Source organism: Nematostella vectensis, chromosome 2, assembly GCF_932526225.1.
Source record: "Nematostella vectensis chromosome 2, jaNemVect1.1, whole genome shotgun sequence".
NCBI classification, from domain to species: Eukaryota; Metazoa; Cnidaria; class Anthozoa; order Actiniaria; family Edwardsiidae; genus Nematostella; species Nematostella vectensis.
Genome location: NC_064035.1, coordinates 10,666,895 through 10,684,334, shown reverse-complemented (window position 1 = coordinate 10,684,334; position 17,440 = coordinate 10,666,895). Strand labels below are relative to the sequence as shown.

Genomic DNA, 17,440 nt, shown 5'->3' with positions numbered 1-17,440 from the left:
TCATAATGGTTCTTATGCATACCCTATCATCTTCTATAGACAAGGAATTAGGTGTATTATATTTAGGTTCTTCTGCATACCACTTTTTAGTATATACTTGGCGGGAACTTCACAAGAACGCCCGCTCTGATAGGTTCGCTATCTCGGAATAATGGACAGTATTCACCGCCAAAAGTCGGAATAATGTCGATTTGTGAAATAACCATAAAAAATGGAAAAACAGAATGGATTTGATGTCCTCTATCTTAAGAGCGAACGGAATTTACCAAACTGACATGAATACCAACAAAACTGTCAAAAGCTATACCTGGTCTCGCGCGACCATTAAAAGGTAAACAAAGTCGGAAATTCGAGATAAAATGATTAAAGCAAAATAAGTCTTGTTCAGTCCCCGCCAAGTATTACTAAAAGAATAATTTTCCTCAGGCTCAGCAAATAGCGGTAGATGGACTATCCACCGCTATTCACTTTATAATAATAGTCAATTAGTACTACAGTCTAATTCACTAAAAGGCGGCTGCATCTATAGCATAGTTTTACATACCTTTAACCTCTGTATATCTCTCCGATAGAGATACCCTCTTGTACCAAACAGCCACTTCGTCTAAAGCTAAGGTCTCGCCTAAGATAGGTTCTCCTGTCCTAAAATGAAGGAATTCGTTGAATACCAGGGCTTGTAATCAGTCATGTTGAAATGCTATTTTTAATAAACTTGTTCAGTCTAAAATAAGTTGAAACCAAATCATCAGTGCTGAATACCATTTGCAATAAGCTTTGTCCAGTCAAAATTAAACGGTAAAAGCTCTTTGAACGAAAGTCAAACCTCATTCATCAACTCACAGATGCTGCACTTTATGCGCAGCTGTTGTGGAAACATTTTTCGACAAGTTTATAAGACATTAAAAACAAATATTTATTTTATTGACAAAACTATGTAGGTCGATTCCTTCATATATGATTGGCTTGTCAATCACATCCCTCCTAGCATAGTTATTAGTTTAAACTGTCAATGTGGCCACGGTAGCGCGCGTAACAATGACATAAACGCTGCCCCATCTGGAAAATACCACAGTACTACCTGGTTACCACAGTACTACCCGACTACCACAGTACTACCTGACTACCACAGTACTACCTGAATACCACAGTACTACCTGACTACCACAGTACTACCTGGCTACCACAGTACTACCTGGCTACCACAGTACTACATGACTACCACAGTACTACCTGACTACCACAGTACTACCTGACTACCACAGTACTACCTGGCTACCACAGTACCACCTGACTACCACAGTACTACCTGACTACCACAGTACTACCTGGCTACCACAGTACTACCTGGCTACCACACTACTACCTGACTACCACAGTACCACCTGACTACCACAGTACTACCTGGCTACCACAGTACTACATGACTACCACAGTACCACCTGACTACCACAGTACCACCTGACTACGACAGTACTACCTGACTGCCACAGTACTACCTGACTACGACAGTACTACCTGACTGCCACAGTACCACCTGGCTACCACAGTACCACCTGACTACCACAGTACTACCTGAATACCACAGTACTACCTGACTACCACAGTAGCACCTGACTACCACAGTACTACCTGGCTACCAAAGTACTACATGACTACCACAGTACTACCTGACTACCACAGTACTACATGACTACCACAGTACCACCTGACTACCACAGTACCACCTGACTACGACAGTACTACCTGACTGCCACAGTACCACCTGACTACCACAGTACCACCTGACTACCAAAGTACTACATGACTACCACAGTACCACCTGACTACCACAGTACTACCTGACTACCACAGTACTACCTGACTACCACAGTACTACATGACTACCACAGTACCACCTGACTACCACAGTACTACCTGACTACCACAGTACCACCTGACTACCACAGTACTACCTGACTACCACAGTACTACATGACTACCACAGTACCACCTGACTACCACAGTACTACCTGACTACCACAGTACCACCTGACTACCACAGTACCACCTGACTACCACAGTACTACCTGACTACCACAGTACCACCTGGCTACCACAGTACCACCTGACTACCACAGTACTACCTGGCTACCACAGTACCACCTGGCTACCACAGTACTACCTGACTACCACAGTACTACCTGGCTACCACAGTACCACATGACTACCACAGTACCACCTGACTACCACAGTACTACCTGAATACCAAAGTACTACCTGGCTACCACAGTACTACCTGGCTACCACACTACTACCTGACTACCACAGTACCACCTGACTACCACAGTACTACCTGGCTACCAAAGTTTTACATGACTACCACAGTACCACCTGACTACCACAGTACTACCTGGCTACCACAGTACTACCTGGCTACCACAGTACCACATGACTACCACAGTACCACATGACTACCACAGTACCACCTGACTACCACAGTACTACATGACTACCACAGTACCACTTGACTACCACAGTACTACCTGACTACCACAGTACCACATGACTACCACAGTACTACCTGGCTACCACAGTACCACATGACTACCACAGTACCACTTGACTACCACAGTACTACCTGACTACCACAGTACCACATGACTACCACAGTACTACCTGACTACCACAGTACCACATGACTACCACAGTACTACATGACTACCACAGTACCACCTGACTACCACAGTACTACCTGGCTACCACAGTACCACCTGACTACCACAGTACCACCTGACTACCACAGTACCACATGACTATCACAGTACTACCTGACTACCACAGTACTACCTGGCTACCACAGTACTACCTGGCTACCACAGTACTACCTGGCTACCACAGTACCACATGACTACCACAGTACCACCTGGCTACCACAGTACCACATGACTACCACAGTACCACCTGACTACCACAGTACCACCTGACTACCACAGTACCACCTGACTACCAAAGTACTACCTGGCTACCACAGTACTACCTGGCTACCACACTACTACCTGACTACCACAGTACCACCTGACTACCACAGTACTACCTGGCTACCACAGTACTACATGACTACCACAGTACCACCTGACTACCACAGTACCACCTGACTACCACAGTACTACCTGACTACCACAGTACCACCTGACTACCACAGTACCACCTGACTACCACAGTACTACCTGACTACCACAGTACCACCTGGCTACCACAGTACCACCTGACTACCACAGTACTACCTGGCTACCACAGTACCACCTGGCTACCACAGTACTACCTGACTACCACAGTACTACCTGGCTACCACAGTACCACATGACTACCACAGTACCACCTGACTACCACAGTACTACCTGAATACCAAAGTACTACCTGGCTACCACAGTACTACCTGGCTACCACACTACTACCTGACTACCACAGTACCACCTGACTACCACAGTACTACCTGGCTACCAAAGTTTTACATGACTACCACAGTACCACCTGACTACCACAGTACTACCTGGCTACCACAGTACTACCTGGCTACCACAGTACCACATGACTACCACAGTACCACATGACTACCACAGTACCACCTGACTACCACAGTACTACATGACTACCACAGTACCACTTGACTACCACAGTACTACCTGACTACCACAGTACCACATGACTACCACAGTACTACCTGGCTACCACAGTACCACATGACTACCACAGTACCACTTGACTACCACAGTACTACCTGACTACCACAGTACCACATGACTACCACAGTACTACCTGACTACCACAGTACCACATGACTACCACAGTACTACATGACTACCACAGTACCACCTGACTACCACAGTACTACCTGGCTACCACAGTACCACCTGACTACCACAGTACCACCTGACTACCACAGTACCACATGACTATCACAGTACTACCTGACTACCACAGTACTACCTGGCTACCACAGTACTACCTGGCTACCACAGTACTACCTGGCTACCACAGTACCACATGACTACCACAGTACCACCTGGCTACCACAGTACCACATGACTACCACAGTACCACCTGACTACCACAGTACCACCTGACTACCACAGTACCACCTGACTACCAAAGTACTACCTGGCTACCACAGTACTACCTGGCTACCACACTACTACCTGACTACCACAGTACCACCTGACTACCACAGTACTACCTGGCTACCACAGTACTACATGACTACCACAGTACCACCTGACTACCACAGTACCACCTGGCTACCACAGTACTACCTGGCTACCACAGTACTACCTGACTACCACAGTACTACCTGACTACCACAGTACCACCTGGCTACCACAGTACTACCTGGCTACCACAGTACTACCTGACTACCACAGTACCACCTGACTACCACAGTACCACATGACTACCACAGTACCACCTGACTACCACAGTACTACCTGGCTACCACAGTACTACCTGGCTACCACACTACTACCTGACTACCACAGTACCACCTGACTACCACAGTACTACCTGACTACCACAGTACCACATGACTACCACAGTACCACCTGACTACCACAGTACCACCTGACTACCACAGTACTACCTGGCTACCACAGTACTACCTGGCTACCACAGGACCACCTGGCTACCACAGTACCACCTGGCTACCACAGTACCACCTGACTACCACAGCACTACCTGGCTACCACAGTACTACCTGACTACCACAGTACCACATGACTACCACAGTACTACCTGGCTACCACAGTACTACCTGACTACCACAGTACTACCTGACTACCACTGTACCACCTGACTACCACAGTACTACCTGACTACCACAGTACCACATGACTACCACAGTACCACCTGACTACCACAGTACTACCTGACTACCACAGTACTACCTGACTACCACAGTACTACCTGGCTACCACAGTACTACATGACTACCACAGTACTGCCTGGCTACCACAGTACTACCTAAATACCACAGTACTACCTGACTACCACAGTACTACCTGGCTACCACAGTACTACATGACTACCACAGTACTACCTGAGAATGCTGCTGGCCGGTGGCGTTGTAATGACGACGGAGCAGGTATCTTGAACGCTGTAAGTCTGTTTATTGCCGTTCTGGTACACATCGAGGCTGGAGGCATCAGCGTAGGAGAAGCCAACTTGTGTCCACACTCCTGGGACGTAGGGTAAGCCGAATAGACATGACTGATTCTTAAGCACGATGCGAATTGATAGACGGGGTTTCTCACCTTAAGGAATAACAATACATAACACAAAGTAGATAACAAATAAATACGCGAAAAACGTCATGTCACATAATTGTTTATGTCATTGTTGAAACCATATTATGCGTGTCACATGTTTGACAGAAAACAATCAAATACTTTGTTGTTTAACATGTCATAAAGTACATGTCGACAATTGTTCATTTCATCGTTAAAGCATATATTTTTTGTCATTTTGATAGATATGTAAAGAATCTTTTATAAATTATAAATCAAAACGTCATTGATTAACAAGTCATACTTTATATGTCGACTATTGTTTATTTCAGTGCTGAGAGCATATATTGTTTTTGGTAAGTTCAAATTTGCTGAAACAGTGCAAACAGAAAAATCTTGGACAGCAAACTGTGCGAGGATTAAGGTCTGGAAAGTGCTGAAATCTGTTTTTGCAGAAAATTACATCTCATAGCCGTCCATATGTCGCTTGTTGCTTCACAACAAAGCCAAGATAAAAAAAAGAGCAACACTGGCTTTCCGAGGAAACAGGTTTTTTTGAAAGTATGAGCACAGTTCTAAATTATAAGAACCTGCCGTGTGCTTCCTTTTTGTTTCGAATAACAATAAAACCTGTGTCATATCCAAGAACACGGCAACCAAAATGTGTTCATCATTTCGTTACACGAAATCAAGAAAATAATTTCCCCACATTTATTACGATAATTTCGTTACACGAAATCAACGAAATTATTTCCCCACATTATTTCGGGTGTTTGAAGCAGAGATATGTACATAAAAGAGAGAGTAATACGGTTGATCACCTAAACTCGGCGAGATAAAGAATTCAAAGCCCTCCTCGTCACGGCTTTCTCGACCTGTAAATAGAGTGCGACGATATTGAGAAAAGGATGAACTAACTGAAGGACAGGCGAGTAGAGGATGGGAATAACAATCTAGCAAATGGACGAATATAGGGTACAATTTCAACAGCCAAGCACACAGCCAGCCAAACAGTTCGACAGACTGACAAACCGACCGACCGGACTGACGGGCGGACGGATAAAAGGAAAAACAAACAGAACAAACCTCCGAGATACAGGAACGTTTGTTTCTTTATAGGATTACGAGCTGAATACTTGATCCAAACCCAGACAGCAAGACCATCTTCACATGCAACCAAGTCAGAAAGACACGAGTTTTGGAGATCACCTAAAAAGATCCAGCTGGCAGTTCCACTGACTTGTGATGCGTTATTAACCACACCAAGAACACTTTCTGCGATTCCAGTGACGCCACCAAGAAGTCCTCCTTTGACGTCGACGACAGATAAGTTATCAAGGGGCCAGTAATGTGCTGCATCTAGGAAAACTTTGTCTTTCAAATCTAGAGAGTGAAAGAATATTAGCAACTTGTGAAGGAAAGACTGAGTAACACCTAGATTGAGTAAATGGCAGAGCCCTCCTAACTTTAAAAAGCATACCACACATTTGTACCTAGTTGTCTTTATCCTGAGATTTTATTGTCATTGTCTGCTTGGGTTCTACAGTAGAACAGGCAATTATCGGAAAGTGAAGAGTAAAAATTTGTTCACGATTTTTCGAGAAAAAAAATGCAATTTTTCTGTCTCTTGAAAACAAAAGTCTCTCAAATATCATATTGTATTCTATACTTTATTAATAAATTTATTCCTTTTTGGAAGTAGGGTGGCTTGATTTTGACCTGTTATTGTGGATTTACTTCGCTACTAAAACTACATTCGTATGGTCGGATCACAGTCAAAATCTTCGCATCGCGACAGCCAAGGACCCGAAAGTATTCCTGTATTTCATAAAACAGCTTTGACCAGTCAATCGTACTTTTTTTAAACTTAAAAAAAACTTCCTGTTTAATTGATTAGGTGTAATAAAAAAGGAATGGGAACCATTCTGTTATCTGAACTGGATTCCATCTCCTGTGCCACGCTGAAGGGTCTTTGTTGGGTTGGTATAGCAATAGGAAGTTAAAAGAAGTGATTTTAGGCTAGCCTGCGTAGCGGCGCTAAAGGGGAGGGGGGAGGGGTCGGAAAGGGAAGGGAAGGGAAGGGAAAGGGGAAGGGGAAGGCAGCGAGCGGCCGGGGGTCTCTTGTCCACGGACCCCTTACCCTTTAGCACCGCTACGCAGGCTAATTTTAGGCTTGTCGTACCGGTTTGACATGAGCTGGTGAAATGATTCATTTGGCCGCACTTGCAAAGAAGAGTTTTTGGATCGCATTCGTAACCATGTGGACAGGGCGGAAAACACTCTGTTGAAAGATAATAGAAAACACCGTAAGTCGTGACTTGAACTGGAATACTGATGGCACACTTGCCTGGGTTCCAGACTTCTCTCACCCACGGACACTCAGCCAAAATGCCGCGATGGAACACTTCCCTGGGTACCAGAGCCTACAGTGTCTCTCACCTACGGACTCTCAGCCAAAATGCCGCGGTGGAACACTTCCCTGGGTACCAGAGCCTACAGACTTCTCTCACCCACGCACGCTCAGCCAAAATGCCGCGATGGAACACTAGACATATGTGCAATATTTGATATTCGCCTATGCCCTGAAGAAGTCTATATTTATAAACGTTTATAAATCACCGTTTTGTATCGGTTTCTATTTCTTCAACACAGAGAAAAATCTATTATATAATAAAAACTTATCCAACAGAAAATGTTAAATCATCTTATGTTTAACAAGGATGGTAACACTCATTCTTCAAGTCTCGAGATGTTCAAATTGTTATAGTTATTGAACAAGACCGGCCCAACAGAATATCGTTATATTTCACAGGCGTGATCCTTAAAACCTGATTTATCTATTATACCATATTTTAGGAGTCACACATTTTGTTTTTGTACTACAACAGTCGCTTTTTTCCAAACTTTGACCTTCGATTAGCCGAGATTATTCCGCAAATGGTTTCGGTTTAACCTTAGCACTGCATCCAAATCTAGGATGTTTCTTTCATAAGAATTAAAAAGAATACGAGAGATCGCGCAAATAATGATCGAATTGGAGCGGTTTAAAAACGCATCTTTGTTTGGGAAACCAGTCCTTTTGAATTGGCGCGGGACACCTTAATATAAAAAAACGAAGGTTCTAACTGGTGGGTTCGAGGTTAACGTTATGTTTACCATCTATAGCATAGACGTCCATAGAGGAGTGGGCGCCTTCCCCATCCTCCGGGCATGGGTCTTTTGGGTTGAATGCCACATCGTAGTTTAGATGAGCATTGTATCTGGATCGGCAATATCCACCATCACTCAGGCCGAATACGCGGTACCCTCTCTTGTGGGCGGCTTGAGCACATTTGTGGATAGCATTCTTGCGTTGGTTATGAGACCCATCCAGGACAGGTTCAATTTTATCCAGGATTTCAAAAGCAGTCTTATAACAGCCAAGTCTACGGAACGTCAGCGGCTCTGAATAAAAGCAATCAAAGAAAGTTAAAAAATGAGTTATGGTTGAAAAAATACACTTCTAGGTCACATAAAAGAGGGCTATTTGTTGTTCGAAATTCCCGATACTTCTCGAGAATTTGCTGTCATTTAACATAAAAGAAAAAGTAATCGTACAGTTTTCTCATTCACTTCGAGATGTATTTGTACTCGTGTGTTTTTCAAGGCGGTGAATGTTTTACTCGCTGTCAAAAGCCTGTCCTGTACTGTTTTCTACAGACACGCTCATTTGAAGCTCTCGAACAATCAGCGCACAAGATACACTCCCTAGTGTTATTTTATAAATTATCATCATCATTATTGTTGTTGTTGTGGTGGTGGCGGCGGCGGTTGTTGTTGTTGTTGTGGTGGTGGCGGCGGCGGTTGTTGTTGTTGTTGTGGTGGTGGTGGTAGCGGCGGTTGTTGTTGTTGTTGTGGTGGTGGCGGCGGCGGCGGTTGTTGTTGTTGTGGTGGTGGTGGCGGCGGCGGTTGTTGTTGTTGTGGTGGTGGTGGCGGCGGCGGTTGTTGTTTTTGTTTTCAACTAACCTCGCTCCGCACATGGCATCATACTCAGCGAGACGTCGTCAATGGCGACATCACTTCGAATGCCGCTACCTCGAGTCGCTATGAAAGTAAGCTATACAGAGAAAAACAATAAATCAAATAGATAGATACATATACCTATTATACAGGGAAAACAATCAATCAAAAAGATAGATACACACACCTATCATACAGGGAAAACAATCAATCAAATAGATAGACACACACCTATTATACAGGGAAAACAATCAATCAAATAGATACATAGACCTATTTCTAGTGACGATTCTAATGCAAACGGCAAATAACAAACGACAGCTCCAAGACAGACCGCTGCGGTGCATGTCGGGAGGATTGAGTATTTTTGTAAAAAAAAAGATAGGTTTCAATTCCTTAATAGCATAAATTTCAATGTTTTTCTTCATTCCGACGAACTTTTGCATTTTATAACTCAAAATATCATTCTCGATGATTCTCTATTAACAATACATGAACTCCTTTTACAAGTTTTTACCTTTTTTCTCATGTCAAGCAACGGGACTATCGCCTGTCGCCATGTATTGCCTAGATTGCCTTCCACTGTCCAAAGAGGTGTTCTTTGGTCAAATTTTACTTCGAGTCTACCCATATCCTCGCCGAGCATGTGGTAACGGAAGCGTAAACAGCGGAAAGGAAATTTCAATAAAACGCTCGTGATATAGGTAGAGTTTCCAGCGCGTAGAGGGGAGGACGCCTCCATGTACAGATACGATCCTAAGAAAAAAATACCAACATCAAGAATCAAAACATTGTTTTGGCACACCTTTATATAGCTCCACGACCGGCGAATTACAGACAGTGCTGAAAAACGCAAGACTAGTTCCAGTACCGCGCGGTTAAACCAGTTTTAAAATGGTGGCGTTTTACCGGCGAACTGTCATTATTTCGACGAATGCTAAGAAAACTAGACCAAACCTAAGGCTATAATTTTCTTTATGACTCCCTTATTATCAAACAAATCTGTCATCTTTTGTACAGTGTGGTTTTAATGCTGTACAGTTAGTAAAAACAGCGACTGCATTCAGCCTTACGTACCTTTACTCGAACAAGTCGACACTACGATTGTGTTTGTTTTCGCCAGAACACGCGCATGCGCATACGTTTTTCAGCACTGTCAGTCTTGCACTAAGGAATCACGGTTTTTTTTGGGTGGCAGACTTGCGCGAGCTCCGGCTTTTAGCGATAGTCCAATCAATCTGTGGATTCAGGTGGAACTAATTGCAATAGAATTTCTCTCAACGGATTTTGAGCAAGTGATACAACCTAGTTAGCATACTAAAAGTCCCCAAAAATCCCTTTGTTGTAACATCCTGAAATTTGTGATTTTTTCACTTCGAAGCAAAACCACAGGGTAACCGCGTTGCTACAACGGAAAAATAACAATACACGTCTCAATCAGTACATTTGAAAGGCCATTGGTCAAAGTTGATTAAATAACCAGTTTGGGTATCGAAACAAAGCAAATTGCCCCTGTTTTATATCTTTTTTCAATATTCCTGTATTCCAAAAACCACAGGGTACCCGCGTCGAAAACACTAAACAATTTGAAAATTCTGAATCAGAAAATTTTAAAGGTCATTGGACAAAAATTACTAAAGACACAAATTCTAGTATTGAAATAAAGCAACTTGTCCAAAAAGAAATTCTATTGCAATAAGGTCCACCTTGGCCATTAAAATTTCATAGATTGACTGGACTACGTGATAACACAAGAAAAAAAATTGATTCAGCGCTTACCAATCAGCCAGAAAGTATTTATAAAATAATAAAAAATATATATATAGCATTTATATAGCGCTTAAACCATGTTCTCAGCGCTTCACATTTTAAATCCTATTATGTAATAAGAACGTCAATTCCTGGAGAATTGAGGAACACAGCTTCTAGTAAGCACACATATGTTCAACATGACAATTTCAGGGCCGAGAAACAGAAAGATACCATCCATGTCTCGACCGGGAATCAAACCCGTTTCAGCAGAGGTGAGGGGCCCCATACGTCGACGCGCTAACACACTCGGCCACCCGTGATTTTTTTTTCCGGGATTATCTTCATTGAAAGATTCCATTTTCTTTTGTCGCTTCAATATGTCAGGTGATTTCTTAACGGAAATTGTTTATTCATCACAGAGCTGTGTCCTTAATTCTTTTACCTGTGGTGTTTTACTACTAACCAAGAGAGTGTGACGTTAGGAAATGAATCTCCTATATACATAGTTTTTTTTCCATAATCATGACCTGCGGATTAGCTAAAAGGTGGCAAAACCGGAAAAAATTAAAAGTGCCGAGCAAGAATTCGGGAAAACTTTTGTTGAATAACAAGATTGCAAGGTGCTCGTGACTAAATATGGCGCGACGCACCGTATATGAATACTATAATTGACTTAACAATGCTAGATGCCTGTTCTTGTAATAACTTCCTCGAAGTAACGGATCACGGGGATTCGTTTTCTTACATCATGCTCCCTTGTTTTAATGTATAGTCTGATATTTTTAGACTTTGGAGAAAGATACAAATTAATAGGTCATGTCCTGCGACAGGATCGAAAGTGGGTGACCATCACATTTTTTAGGGTATATAATTTCGAACAACTGCCATCAACCAACTGCCGTTGAAGGATTTTTCCGATTTTGCCATCTCTTTGGGTATAAAAATCGACCAACTGCTATTATTAAGAGGATGTTTAACGTTTTTTCCGATTCTGTTATCTCTTAGGGTATAAAATTCGACCATTTGCTATTCCTAAGGGGGTGTTTTTTTTTTTCGATTCTGCCATCTCTTCATTCGACCACACCCTATCTCTTAGGAATAAGAATTTCTGTTGAACACACCCGAAGTGTCCTCCCTTGGGGTTAAAATCGATTTTGCCGACGATCACCCCTGTCTGTTTTAATCGGAGTCACACCCCACCCCCGGAGAAAAAGGAAGCAAAAAAGGCCACCAAAAAACTTGGCAAAGGACCGCGGAGAAGAAGAGGAACGAGGTGGGTAAAAGTGGCTGAACTTTCCTGTTTTGCCTTATTTAAAGGGCTCTTCTGACTTTCTTACCAAGAGGGTTTTTGGTGGTACTATCATAAGGTGGGCCTGTCCTGTAACTTGGAGTGGGGCCATTACGCCTAATCCAACTTAGGAACGGCCCATCCCCGAAACCATCGTCCGATGTGGTATGAGTCCAGAACTCCCAATCATTGTCAAATGTAAAGATTTCTATAATGACAAGAAGCTTGTTATAAATAAGAATTATTAGGAGCAGAATACCAAAACACTCTTTTGATATAAAACCACAACTGGGAATGAATAACAGCACGGGAAACAGAGTCATTAGCAGGAGGAGTTAGTATAAGAGCTGGAGGAATGGTTTAAGAGCAGGAGGAATTGGTAAGAGTGGGAAGAATGGGTAAATAGCAGGAGAAATGGGGTAATAGTAGGAACGGAGTCATTAGCAGGAGGAATGGGTATAAGAGCAGGAGGAATGGTTAAATAGCAGTAGGAATGGGGTAAGATCAGGAGGAATGGGGTAAGATCAGGAGGAATGGGGTAAGATCAGGAGGAATGGGGTAAGATCAGGAGGAATGGGGTAAGGTCAGGAGGGATGGGATAAGAATGGGAGGAATAGTTAAAGAGCAGGAGGAATGAAGAGCAGGAGAAATGGTTAAATAGCAGGAGGAATGAGGTAAGATTAGAAGGAATGGGGTAAGAATGGGAGGAATAGTTGAAGAGCGGAGGAATGGGTATAAGAGCAGGAGAAATGGTTAAATAGCAGGAGGAATAGGGTAAGATCCGGAGGAATGGGGTAAGAATAGGAGGAATTGTTTAAAAGCAGGAGGAATGGATATAAGAGCAGGAGAAATGGGTATAAGAGCAGGAGGAATGGTTAAATAGCAGGAGGAATAGGGTAAGATCAGAAGGAATGGGGTAAGAATAGGAGGAATTGTTAAAAAGCAGGAGGAATGGGTATAAGAGCAGGAGGAATGGTTAAACAGCAGGAGGAATGGGTATCAGAACAAGAGGAGTGGGGTAAGAGTGGGAGGAATAGTTAAACAGCAGGAGGAATGGGTATAAGAACAAGAGGAGTGGGGTAAGATCAGGAGAAATGGGTAAGAGTGGGAGGAATGGGTAAAGAGCAGGAGGAATGGGGTAAGAGTGCGAGGAAAAGGGTAGGAGCAGAAGAGTTGCATTAAATCAAAAAAATATTGCAGAAGTAAAAGCAATTACAGGGCTGGAAGGAAAAAAGAAAGAAAAACCTGGCAAATGACCGCGACAAAGAATAATCGAAAAGCTTCTTACGATATTGATAATTGTGTAGCACGTCACTTGGTCGCAATTCTTTTTTCCAAGTAGCGAGGTGGAATATTTGTCTTGTGGATCTGATGTTTGAAGTTGTTGTTCCTATAGTCATTTCCGATGAAATACCAGTAGCTTTGAATTTTCTGGACATTATAGAAGATGCAGTAAGGACGCCATTTTCGTAGTACTTGAGACCACTCACGGGAGACCACGTCACGGTGCAGTGGGTCCAGATGCGATAGAACGGACAAAATGTTAGCTCCCATCTTTTTGTGGCTGTCGCAACGGAAAAGTTCAAGGATGTACCCGTCATGTGTAGTGAAAGTCCTCGGAAATTGGTTTGCTCGGCTCCAGTTAGAAGAATGTTTCCCCTGTCTACGGAATCTAGAGAAAATATAAAATCACGTACAATTGCAAGGCGATACCCATAAGCAATACATTACTCTCAGTTAACAAAACCTTTACAAAGGATGGCCTCTGTATAGATATCCACTGATTAATGATAAGCAAAATACCAATTTTCTCAATGATATCGTCCTATAGTATCAGAGAAATTTTGTGTCAGTGAAGCATTTAAAGGCCAGATCCCAGTAAAGAGGTGTCATTCTCATTATTCATTATGAAGAAATAAAATCCTACAAATCACTAAACCTCCCAGTAAAATCCAAGTGAAACCGATGTAACACCCAGTAGTTGAAATATTATCTTTAACGAAACTTTGGTATTTCCTAAAAGCTAAGTGTGCTCCTTTGGGTTTCTGCGAAACAAATCTGTTTCTCAATTAACGATCAAGGAATCCCAAAATACTCTTCAAATAAATATGGTCTCACTTTTCTGTGACAATCGCTCTTGTCCAAAAGTTTTCTAAGAAATGTTACCGATGCAAGTAAATAGTAAAAATGAAATGTAGGATGGTCTTTTCCTTTTTATACCGAAACCATGTGCTTAAGAAACATCGAGAATGAAACTGGGGAAAACAGTCCAGGCTGATTCGAGAAATACATCGTTCCTATTATCAAGTGCTCTGAAGTTTGTGCATCTGAAATGATGATGTGTTTTAAAATGATGTGTATCTGTATCATTTACATGTTACTTACCAGTAGGAAAACTCTTGATTTTCATTTCGACATATTTGACAGACTCTCCCAAAGTTTTCCAGTAGATCGCATAAGTGCTGTTACCGATAGACGGTTTATATTGTCCGTTCAGATGGGCGGTATGACAGCCTCCGTACCACCAGCCTCCGCCATACCTGGAACAACATCAATATCCTACTCATCAGATTAATGCACAAAGTAAATACTGCTACGTGTAATTATTGTTCAACAAACATCGCGAGTATTCATTTAAAAGTGTACGAAATTTTCAATAATTTATGTAAAACGTTTTCTAGCCTACCTGTAGGTTGTGATAGTATTTTCGGCAAGAAAACCCCGAAAACCCGGCCGCCATCTTGGATACTGCGATCCGGAGGGAGAGGGGAAGAGTATCCAAGATGGTGGTCGTGATTTCGGGGTTTTCATGTCGGGAAAACTATGAAAGCCTACAAGTAGGCTAAACATTTTCGTGCAATCGCAAATACATTATTTTTTCAATAAGGAATGTAAAATTTACAGAAAACGAAATACAAAAAAACCCAGAGACCCCTCTGCCCTCAAACACCTCAACTTCCATCTAAGCCTAAGGAGGTGTATATCTCATATTCTAAAACCATACATTTTGATGTCAGAAATAATCGGGATGTTTATTATCGTGTTTGGTAGGTACCTGACGGCACAGTTATCGTTATGCGAATCCTGGTCCTTATCAAACGTTGTAAATTTTCGGTTATTGTGGTATCCCAACGAGTCTCCTGCAGTCCCTGAAAAAAAGACAAGCAAAAATGAACAAACAATTATTGCATGCCATATAAACACTTTCAGGTTATGCCTCTAAATTGCATTCCGCAGCCAGTTCTGAGCAAGTACGCAATCAACACTACTAAGTATAATGACGTGGTTTATCCTTATTGTAAACGTGCTGGTTTTCAACAGGAGGCAATAGCAACGCATGAGTTACACTGGAAAGGGTAAGAAAACACAAATGATCTTATTGGCCCTCTATCTGTCTACCGGTTCACACTTTGTTTGCCTCGCGCTTACGTCCTTGTCAAAACCAACTTGATGAAATAATTAAGATTTACAACGCCATAGCCTGCTAGCCGGCTCTCATTTGGGTTGAGAGCCGGCTCGCAGGCTAACAACGCCATGACGAGGCTACTTTCCAAAAGCTAATATCATACCTGAATATTCACTGACATGGAGGGTGTTAGATGTGCCAAGTAATTGAAAACTGTGGTAGTACGCGATAGCCGTGTAACCAGAGTTTGTTACTAGCTTTACTAATAACGTTTTGGGCTCATTCGTAAGAAGACGGATGTTGGAATTCCCAAGCCAAAACTCCTTCCAAGTTGTGCCAAAGCCATTCTCGTACTCATCCCACGTTCGGTTGAAGTTCTCACTGCCGTTAACGCGTCTCTGAATCACTTCCCAGCCACCGCCATCATTGTCCATATCGCAGTAAGTATAGACGAGTCTGTTTCTTGGGTATATGGCGTACTCCCCGCTCGCTGTTACACCGTAGGATAATAGCTCGTCGCAAGAGCTTGCCGTGATGTACGCTAAATGACAAAACACGTTTGGTCATTTTCTACTCTACAGAATTTGACGCCGTTATGATTCCTCCATCACGCAGAATAAAAAAAAGTAGTGATACAATTTTAAGATGACAAGAGGCCGGTTTCAGTGATTAAACTGGCAATGTCACTTACTTCCGGTCCATTACATAACAATCTACGATAATCTTTAATGCGAAAAATATTTCAAAATTGTAAAAGCAGTGTGTCCTCGGAAACTTTGATTTTGACCAAACGTACAAAATGAGACATTGTGCGTCTCTTAGAATCGCGGAATTTTCACGACGCTTAAGTTTTTAAGTGACAAATGAGGCGCTTGTATGCATCTTTGAAGATTACATATATGGGAAAATGGTTAAATTTTGATATCTGTATATGAAATATCAGTTCATATTACTAAACTAATTTCGATATAGCATCAAAAATAATTCCTATTATGCCCTATCTTTCTTCCTTCTACAGTTGTATTACATGATACAATTTTTTGGCGGAAAACTATACAGTGAAAAAGCGCGAGTTGGAGAGCACATTGGACAAATCCCCTAAACTCCTTCTAGTCGTCCCTTCGCCATCAAAAGAGTCAGTTTCTTCGGGAACCAGTGCAGCAAATGCTGCATAGGGTTAACAAATTGAATTGGGTTATTAAAAATTATGAAGCTAAATCAAAATAAATAACGTAGAACGCATTATTTCAGAAAAAAATCCATACCCTCCTCTACGGAGGAAGTTAGGGTTATTTATTAGGAAACTATGAATCAAAATAAATAACGTAGAATGAATAATTCCAGAAAACAAGTCCATACCCTCCGATACGAAGGATGTTAGCTTGAAAGGCCGGCGACGGACTATTTGATATTTGACGGGGGAGTGGCTGTTCCCCCCCCCCCCCAAAAAAAAAAAAAAAACTAAAAAAAACGAGGAAGGCTCAGGCCCTTAAAATAAATAGAGAAAGCAAAGACTGGCAGAAAAATCGAGAAGCATTGTAATTATCGGTCAAATGGCCCGTCCCTAATTCCTTATAAGGAATACGGAGTATGGTAGGGAATCTTTCCTGGAACTACAACGAATAAAACATGAACACGACAATATTTTCTTATGTTATCAACTTTAAACGCAGGCCTTCTGGGATTATGTGTGTTTTAAGCCGAATTATGCGCATTTTTTATGCGAAACAAATAGCAAAT

The 17,440-nt window shown here is 42.3% G+C and overlaps 1 protein-coding gene across 7 annotated transcripts in view; it reads right to left on the bottom strand.

Moving 5' to 3' along the window:
• Positions 1-17,440, bottom strand: part of LOC5521276 — a 73,239-nt gene that overhangs the window by 18,888 nt on the left and 36,911 nt on the right. For 6 of the 7 annotated variants that reach the window (XM_048723289.1, XM_048723291.1, XM_048723290.1 and 3 more), the window contains 13 exons: positions 15,864-16,241; positions 15,350-15,443; positions 14,680-14,834; positions 13,583-13,966; positions 12,344-12,502; positions 9,772-10,010; positions 9,261-9,351; positions 8,412-8,699; positions 7,438-7,536; positions 6,342-6,638; positions 6,077-6,130; positions 5,069-5,282; positions 545-642 (listed from right to left, as the gene is read on the bottom strand). In XM_048723289.1, coding sequence (XP_048579246.1) covers positions 545-642; positions 5,069-5,282; positions 6,077-6,130; positions 6,342-6,638; positions 7,438-7,536; positions 8,412-8,699; positions 9,261-9,351; positions 9,772-10,010; positions 12,344-12,502; positions 13,583-13,966; positions 14,680-14,834; positions 15,350-15,443; positions 15,864-16,241 — 2,550 coding nt within the window. The remainder of the gene's footprint in view (positions 1-544; positions 643-5,068; positions 5,283-6,076; positions 6,131-6,341; positions 6,639-7,437; positions 7,537-8,411; positions 8,700-9,260; positions 9,352-9,771; positions 10,011-12,343; positions 12,503-13,582; positions 13,967-14,679; positions 14,835-15,349; positions 15,444-15,863; positions 16,242-17,440) is intronic. The other variant, XM_048723286.1, reaches the window with a different exon arrangement.